Source organism: Trachemys scripta, chromosome 12 (assembly GCF_013100865.1).
Source record: "Trachemys scripta elegans isolate TJP31775 chromosome 12, CAS_Tse_1.0, whole genome shotgun sequence".
Lineage (NCBI taxonomy): Eukaryota > Metazoa > Chordata > Testudines > Emydidae > Trachemys > Trachemys scripta.
Genome location: NC_048309.1, coordinates 39,657,719 through 39,666,828, shown reverse-complemented (window position 1 = coordinate 39,666,828; position 9,110 = coordinate 39,657,719). Strand labels below are relative to the sequence as shown.

The 9,110-nt window shown below is 55.9% G+C and overlaps 1 protein-coding gene across 1 annotated transcript; it reads left to right on the top strand.

Moving 5' to 3' along the window:
- Window positions 1-2,146: 2,146 nt before the first annotated feature.
- TTC5 (tetratricopeptide repeat domain 5) lies at window positions 2,147-8,896 on the top strand. The gene is made up of 10 exons (XM_034787819.1): window positions 2,147-2,283; window positions 4,298-4,430; window positions 4,756-4,967; window positions 5,293-5,443; window positions 5,937-6,028; window positions 6,137-6,193; window positions 6,634-6,780; window positions 6,865-7,079; window positions 7,456-7,600; window positions 8,427-8,896. Exons 1-10 carry the CDS (start codon window positions 2,155-2,157, stop codon window positions 8,544-8,546), a joined length of 1,401 nt encoding a protein of 466 aa, XP_034643710.1. The 5' UTR covers window positions 2,147-2,154; the 3' UTR covers window positions 8,547-8,896.
- Window positions 8,897-9,110: the final 214 nt, after the last annotated feature.

The window sequence follows — 9,110 nt, the reverse complement described above, 5'->3', positions numbered from 1 at the left end:
TTGCATATTCCTCTCCACATCCTCTCCAGGTAATACATTTATACTGGTTGGAGTTTCAACCAGGGCAGGGCAGTACAGCTCTGGGGGCCTAGGCTGGGAAGCTGTGGGTATCTTGGCTGTAGCTTCTCTATTGCTGTTGGTTCATGCAGTGTTTGGTCAGCCTGCATGTAACTGCAGCTGGGTGTGTCCCTGCCTGTGCATATGCTGGTGAGTGTAAGTCTGGGAGTGGTCTACAGCTTGTCACAGCAGCACAGTGTGAGTGGAACCCCAGTTCCAGGTGGCACCCCAGGGGGAACCCGTCACAGCTTCAACCCCATGCATCAGGAGTCTGGGCACAACGCCTGGAGCAGGGAACAGAGCCCAGCCAGCCCCATGGGACAGGAGCTGCTTCAACTGGGACATGGCGGTTGGTGTCAAAGCATCAAAGCAGGACAGTCCCACAAAACCCAAGACTATTGGGAGGTCTGTAGGGCTGTCACCTCTGAGATGCAAAAACATGGGACAGCTGCGATGGTCCTGAGCCCATCACACTGGACAGCTGGTAGCGTGTACCAGGCTCAAAGACCGACTTTCCAGGACAGCTACGAAGGGACGATCCTGGAGAAACATAGATACTGGCAACCCTAGCAGGGCATGGAATTAAAAAGGGATCCCAGGAGTGGGCGAGGTGGGCAGTGTGGAGACCCCAGGCTAGGCTGTAGAGGGCTGGTAAATGGGGGGAGGTGTGGGGACCAATGCCAGCAGTGTGTGTGTGTGATGCAATACAGGGACTCTGTGTGTGTGTGTGTGTAGGAATGTAGGGATTGTGTGTGTATGGGGGGAAGGAATGCAGGGTCTGTGTAGGATGTTGCAATACAGGAGCTGTTGGGGAGGGAGCAATCAGGGCTGTGTTTGTGTGTGTGCAGAGCAATGTAGGGGTTGTGGGGGGAGTGCAGTGCAGGAACTGTGTATGCAGAGCAATGTAAGGGTCGTGGGGGTGTGTGTGCAGTGCAGGAGCTGTGTGTGTGCAGATCAAGGTAGGGCAGGGGTTCTCAAACTGGGGGTAGGGCCAGCTTTAGGACCTACGGGGCCCGATTGGAATACCTGGCGGCGGTCCCGGTTTTCGGTGGCACTTCGGCGGCGGGAGGTCCACTCCATGTCTTCCGCAGCACTGAAGGACCCCTCCACTGCCGAAATGCCACCGAAGACCCCGGAGTGAACACCCTCCTCCCCCGCCACCGAAATGCCACCCAAGCAGACCGCCGCCAGGTGAGCCTAAGGCGTGGGGCCCTCTTACCCAAGGGGCCCGATTCCAACGAATTGGCCTAAAGCCGTCCCTGACTGGGGGTTGGGACCCCTCAGGTTGTCACGAGGTTATTACCTGGGGGGTCACAAGCTGTCAACCTCCACCCCAAACCCCGCTTGCCTTCAGCATTTATAATGGTGTTAAATATATTAAAAAGTGTATTTAATTTATTACGGTGGGGGGGGGTCCGCACTCAGAGGCTTGCTATGTGAAAGGGGTTGCCAGTAAAAAAGTTTGAGACGCACTGATGTAGGGGCTGTGTGTGTGCAGAGCAATGTAGGGGCTATGAGCATGTTTGTGTGTGTGTGTGTGGAGGGGGGTGTTGCAAAGGAGGGCAGTGTAGGGGCTGTGAGCGTGTGTGTGTGTGGAGGGGGGTGTTGCAAAGGAGGGCAGTGTAGGGGCTGTGAGCGTGTGTGTGTGTGTGGAGGGGGGTGTTGCAAGGGAGGGCAATGTAGGGGCTGTGAGTGTGTGTGTGTGGAGGGGGGGTGTTGCAAGGGAGGGCAGTGTAGGGACTGTGAGAGTGTGTGTGTGTGGAGTGGGAATGTTGCAAGGGAGAGCAGTGTAGAGGCTGTGAGAGCGTGTGTGTGTTTGGCGAGGGGGGTGTTGCAAGGGAGAGCAGTGTAGAGGCTGTGAGAGAGTGTGTGTGTGTGGAGGGGGGTGTTGCAAGGGAGGGCAGTGTAGGGACTGTGAGCCTGTGTGTGTGTGTGTGTGGAGGGGGGCTGTTGCAAGGGAGGGCAGTGTAGAGGCTGTGAGAGTGTGTGTGTGTGGAAGGGGGGTGTTGCAAGGGAGGGGCTGCGTGTGTGTTGGGGGAGGGGCGGGGAGGGGCAGAGCGAGCGCTGCTGTGCAGCATTTCCCCGCCAGCCCCGTAGATGTCCCTGCTCTGTCCGCAGCCCAGCCAGGAGCGCGCGCTCAGGCCGAGGCGGAGGAAGAGGCGGAGCTCGGCGATCATGGCTGAGGAGGGAGGAGAAGGAAACCACCAGGCCATGCAAACCCTGCAGGTACCGGAGGGACTGCTGCGTGGCCAGGGGGGCGAACTCCTGCGGGCTGTGAGACACACACCGATCCCCCCGATACACACACAGAGCAATGCACAGACACACCGATCCACACACCCCCGTACACACACACACACAGAGCAATGCACAGACACACCGATACACACCCCCCGCACACACACACACAGAGCAATGCACAGACACACCGATACACATACACACACCGATCCCCACCCCCTGATACGCGCGCACACAGAAATGCACACACATTCCGACGCACACAAAGCAGTGCGCACATACGCACACCAATCCATACACACACACACACACACACGAGAAAAGCACAGATTCACATCAGTGCCTGCACACAGCGATGCACACACACACACCAGTGCACACTGATCCCTGCACACACACGGTGCACCCACACAATGACACACACCCGCACTGATCACTCTGCATCCACACCAATACACACACTGATCCGTGCACAAACACACAGAGAGATGCACACACACACAAACCCTTGTGTTACATGGGCCTTGCCCTGTATCTCCCTTACACTGCCATCTGCCTTTGCAATCCCTGTGTCTGAATTAACCTCTCCCTTTTGCCATATGTTTTTCCCTGCACCCTCTCTCTGAGCATCTGGGTGGGTTTAGCCATTTTCATTTTGCTATTTAAAGCCCCCAGACCAAGATGGGTGCAAATAACAGGCCTGTAATGGGAAACAGCCTGTAAGATGCCCTGGGATGTAACATTTGTACACTGCCTTTATTAACTGCGAACTGGGTTTGTCATTAAAATCATTAGCAGAGGGAGGGGTCTGACTGTGTTGGGGTCACTGAGATTTTGGGCAGTAAGAGGTTGTCTGGAGCACTAGACTTGGGTCCCATTTCTACTTTCACCATTGAGCTTGGGGAAGTCACTTCTCCCTCTGTGCCTCACTTTCCCTGTCTATAAAATGGGGATAATGGTCATTCCTTTGCCTGTTTAGACAGGGGAGCTTTTCAGAGCAGGATCAGTCTCCCACTGTGTCTGTGCAGTGCCCAGCACAATAGGGGTCTCTTTCGCAGTCTGTGCAGTGCCTGGCACAATGGGGCCCTGATTTTGGTCGGGATCTCTGCAGTGTCGGGCACAATGGGGGCCCTGATCTCGGTTGAGGTCTGTGCAGCGCCAGGCACGATGTGCGCCCTGACGTTGGACAAGCACTAGCATAAGACATATTATTAATAATAACAGTGGTGAAAGCCATGAGAGGCTGCAGTGTGCGAGGCCTGTACGTCAGTTGGTAGGGCTCATATCTACAGATTGATCCTCTGGGCACCTAGAATGACACCTAAGTGTGATCATGGCCTCGCTGGGTACCGCACAGACCCCTAATAAGATCGGGGTGCTGTTGTGCCAAGTGCTGCCCAGACCCTGATTGAAGTGAGGGCCCCTTGTGCCGGATGTTGCACAGACCCACAGTGAGACAGTGCTTCCCTGAAGAACTTGTCATCTAAAATTGATGAGATCAGAACTGCGTATTGGATTGGGAAGCCCAGTTCCCATTAATTAACTCTCTGGAGCTGGGATGTTGTTTTGTTCTGTGTTTGTACAACATCTAGCGCAGAGGGGCCCTGGGCCATGACTGGGGCTCCTAGGCACTATGGTAATACATATAATAATGGGAACTGATTTCCAAATTCCTTAGCCAGCTTTGAAAATCCCAACCGAGGCACAAAGAGATTCAGTTACATGGATTTGCAAATGAGACAGGAACCCAATTGGCTTTCACTGTCATTTGGGGGCCTCATTCCTTTAAAATTCCTAGCCTAATGACTTACCCGAGATTACTGGTATAGTCTCTGGTAAAGCTGGGCTTTGAACCCAGGTTTCTTGAGTGTTAGTCCAGTGCCTTAACTGCTAGGCTACATGCACCCTTAGGTAGCTGCTGCTGCTGCTAGGGTATAGTTTACCGATGTGATCGTTCCCATCCCTGCTCCTTTCACTCACCTGTCCCTCATCCTCACAGGAATTGGTCGATGGCCTGTACTATTTCCGGGATCATTACTTTGAAAGCCATGGTGTGGAGGATGCTGGGAGAAAGCAGCAGGACATTCTGGAGGAAATGGAGAAAACGCTACAGCAGATGGGCGAGATAGATGGTAACCGGGTATAAGAGGGAAATGCACCCCCTGCCCTAGAGGGGAAAACCTGGCATCCCATTCCCCATGAGCTAGCCAGACCTAGGATTCCTTGGGACTGGATTGGAGCTGCCACTCCCTAGAAGAGAAAGGCCCCATGCCCCATTCCTCACCCCCCAAGCCACCCAGTCCCAAACCCTGGGGCTGGATTGGAGCTGGCGACCCTAGAGGGGAAAGGGACCATTGTCCCATTTCTCACCTCCTGAGCCAGCCAGCCCGCTGCCCTGGGACTGGAGGAGATTTGTGCCACAGGCTATGCCGTCCCTTTGCGGCTCTGTCTCTCCAGGCTGTTCCCAGGGCCGGGCTTGGGCGCTGATGCTGAAGGGGAAGGCTCTGAACGTTACACCCGACTACAACCCCAAGGCTGAGGAACTGCTGGCCAAGGCTGTGAAGCTGGACCCGGAGCTGGTGGAGGCCTGGAACCAGCTGGGCGAGACCTACTGGAAAAAGGGCGACATCACAGCAGCCCACACCTGCTTCTCTGGGGCCCTGGGGCACGTGAGTCCCACCCCCAGGCATCCCGGTGGGCTGGTGTGGCCAATCCTGGGGGTAGAGAGGGGAGAGACCTGGCTGCCCGTTGAGGGGCTGGGTAGCTGGGGCCAAGGGGCCGATCGGGGGGGGAGTGGGGGGAGGAGGGGAGCTGGGCTGAGGCCCTGATCCTGGGAAGTGGAGACAGGGCTGGCTGGGCCGAGGGGCTGATTCAGGGGAGGGGAGGGAAGGGAAGGGGAGACACAGCTGGCTGATCTGAGGGCAGAGGAGTCCTGGGTGGGGAGGCGGGAAGCTGGGCTGAGTGCTGACCATGGTTCCTTATCTCCCCCCGTAGCGGAAGAACAAGGTCTCGCTGCAGAATCTGTCCATGGTGCTGCGGCAGCTGCGAGCCGAGAGCACAGAGCAGCATGCCCAGAATGTCATGGACAGTGTCCGGCAGGCCAAGCTGGCTGTCCAGATGGACATGCGAGATGGCCGCTCGTGGTGTGAGTGACAGCCCCTTTCCCTCCCCCAGGCACCGCTCCTGCCCACTCCCTGCTTCAAGGGACACTGGGACCCAACATGGCACCAGCTGGGAGGGGCTCAGGCTTCTCAGTATGCTCTGCAACTTCCTGCCCTTCACCTGACTTGTGGGGAGGATAATATACACCCAGCGATATCCCTACATTCAACCCTCCATTCTCAGTTATGTCCCACCATCCCTCCATCCTCAGCTATATCCATCCCTTCATCCATTCAACCCTCCATCCTCAATGTCCCGCCATCCCTCCATCCTCAGCTGTAGCCATCCATTCCCCTCAGCTATATCCCTCCACCCATCCATCCTCAGCTATAGCCATCCTGCTACCCATCCCCAGCTGTAGTCATCCATCAATCCTCTATTCTCACTATATGCCTCCAACCAGCCAGCTGTTCATCTTCTTTGACGTCCTCTGTCCATGTGGTCTCCTTGCTAACCTCTGTGTCTCTCTGCCGCAGATATCCTGGGAAATGCCTACCTCTCGCTGTTCTTCAACACAGGCCAGAACCCCAGTATCTCCCAGCAGGCCCTAAGTGCCTATGGCCAGGCGGTAGGTACTGCCCTGTCTTCTACTGGTTGCACGGGAGCCTTGTGCTGCAGGGAGCAGGGCAGAAGGCTCAATGGGGGTGCTCAGATGTTGATTTCCTTTCCAAACTAGGAAAAGGTGGATCCTACAGCATCCTGTAACCCAGACCTGCACCTCAACAGAGCTACGGTGAGAAGGTGGGAGGGAGGGGAGTGGAAGGTGTGACTGAAAGGTGTTGGGGGCTCAGGAGGGGCACTTTCTCCTGGCAGGCAGTGCCAACATCAGTGCCCCAGTGTGGTTTTAGGGGGCTCTGTGTCCCTGTGTCTGCTGCCCCCTGCTGGATGGAATGAGCCCTATACTTTCTGGTCTAACCACTAGACCTCTCTCCCCTCCCAGAGCCAGGAATTGAACCCAGGAATACCAATTCCCTGCACACACTGCTCTAACCCAGTGGGCTTCCCCCTACCTCCCTCACACCTTGAGCCAGGAATGGAAACCAGGAGTCCTGGCTCCCAGCCCTCTCACTCTAACCCACTAGACCCCCTCAGGCCTGCAGTAGAACCCAGGAGTCCTGGTGCCAAGCCTTACTGCTGTAACCATAGCGCTATGCTGTGTTTCTCTTGGGTCAGCTGCATAAATACGAGGAGAATTACACAGAGGCCCTGGAGGGGTTTTCCCGTGCAGCAGCCCTTGACCCAGCCTGGCCTGAACCCCGGCTGCGCCAGCAGCAGCTTCTGGATTTCCTGGAGCGACTCACCAGCCTCCTGGAGAACAAGGTAGAGCATCTCACCTGCTCCCTGCCTGGCTTACAGGGAGACATGTCTCAGTCAGTGACCCTGCCCTCCTTCCTCCCCCTGCAGGGCAAAGTGAAGGTTAAGAAGCTGCAGAGCATGCTGGGAAGCCTGCGCCCATCCCAGCTGGGCCCCTGTGGGGATGGGCAGTACCAGGGGTCCTCAGGCCAGAAGGTGGCACTGGAGCATCGGCTCTTGAGCGCCCTGCAGCCGGGTGTCAACACTGGGGCCGTAGTGCTCGGCAGGGTGGTCTTCAGCCTCACCACGGACGAGAAGGTGCCCTTGTGAGTACCACCTGACCATCCATCCATCTTTAGTGCTTTCTGTTGATGTTCCCTATCCTCCTGCTGTCCATCTATCTGTCCTGAGCTCTGTCCTCCATCCATCCTGCTGTCCATCTATCTGTCCTGAGCTCTGTCCTCCATCCATCCTGCTGTCCATCTGTCTGTCCTGAGCTCTGTCCATTCTTCTGTCCATCTGTCAGTCCTGAGCTCCATCTATCCACCCATGTTTCCTCAATTCTGTACACACATCCAACCATTCTCATAGCCATCCATGTGGCCTTCCATCCATCCATCTATGCATCCTCAGTACCATCCATCCGTCCCCTCACCTCCTGTCCCATCACCTTACTCATATTCTCACCTGGTTTTCTGGCAGCACGTTCGGCCTGGCTGACTCCAAGGGCCCCTGTTTTGCTGTCACTGTCTATAACATGGTCCAGAGCTGGGGTGTGCTCATCGGCGACTCAGTGGCCATCCCTGAGCCGCACCTCCGGCATCACCACGTCCAGCACCAAGGCAAGGTGAGTGTGGCCCAGTCCTCCTTGCCCCAGGCTTAGTGCTGGAGTGATTCCTAGGCCTGGCCCTGCAGAAGGAGGGATATGGGACGTCACCAGAAACAGGTTGATACAGGACTGTAGCCCTTCGTCAGTTTAAGGGTTAATCCCCACCCTTTCCTCATGCCCCTCCCTCCACCTTTTGTTTCTTCCCACCCCCAGTGGTGTGGTGGCGGGAGGCATGAATGAACTCGACACTTCCTGTCTGCTACTTGCATCACTTCCTATATGAGGTGTTAGACCTCAGTTACAGGGCCACAGATGCCAGAGTGATGGGGCCTTTCCCACAGCAGCTGGGGACAATGTGTCTTTCCCAGCCCCCTTGTTATGGGGTAGAGGTGGAAGTGCCTTTAAATTGGGGGAGGGGGGTTGCAATTCTCTACCCCAATATTCACCCCGACGTCCAGGGAAGCAGAAGCCCATTAGCTGCCCAACAGGGAAAGAGTTAATTTTGACACTGTTGCTGGGATACTGGGCACCTCCCTCACTAGAGCACATCTCAGTCTTCTGCAGGAAGGCGGGAGAACAACACACTGGCTCTTCAGGTTTTTACAGCTGCCTAGGGGATTTGGGCTCCTGACATCTGTTAAATTTGGGCACCCAAATCCCTTAGGCAGGTTTAAAAACCTCAGCACATGAAATGAAAATCACCATCAGTAGGCGTTAACAGTGGAATTTGCCCTGCCTCATAGATGGGTGGGGAAATTTCAACCCATGATGTGCAAACAGTCAGTAGTAGCATTCATAGCTAACCTCCTTCTGACTGACTTCTCTGTCTCCACGGTACTCCCAGAGCTTCTCCTTCCCTGGGATCCGTGTGGAGACCCCACTCCTGCTGGTGGTGAACGGCAAGACGCAGGGACCTGGCACCCAGGCGGCAGCTACTGTGGCATACCGAGCGCAGAGCGAATGATGCCATGGGGAGGGAATGTGCAAAGATAGCTCCTTGCCCTCGGATGCTGCTGCTGGAGGGGTTGGACTTGTCCTTCTGTCTGCTGCCCCCTGGTGGATCCCATGAGTATAATGGTTTGGAGAGGCTTGAGGGGCCGGCAGCGGATTTACAACTGGGTATTGAGGCAAAGGATGGGGTCTGAGAATGGGGTGATCCCTGCCCCTACAAAGAGGGACAGAGGTCCCTCTTTTCCCATTCTCTCTCCACTCAACATGATCCTCTTTCCCATGGCAATGACCTCTACCCAGGCTCTGCCCCGATACCCCAATAAACCACTCCAATGGGCTGATCCCAGGTGTGAAGAAATTGCACTGAGGGCTGGTCTACACTTAGTCCGGACTTCGGACTAAGGTACGCAAATTCAGCTATGTTAATAACGTAGCTGAATTCGAAGTACCTTACTCCGGACTTACCGCGGTCCAGACGCGGCCGGAAGTCTCCCCCCGTCGACGCCGCGTACTCCTCTCGGCGAGCTGGAGTACCGGCGTCGATTGTGAGCACTTCCGGGATCGATCCCAGAACATC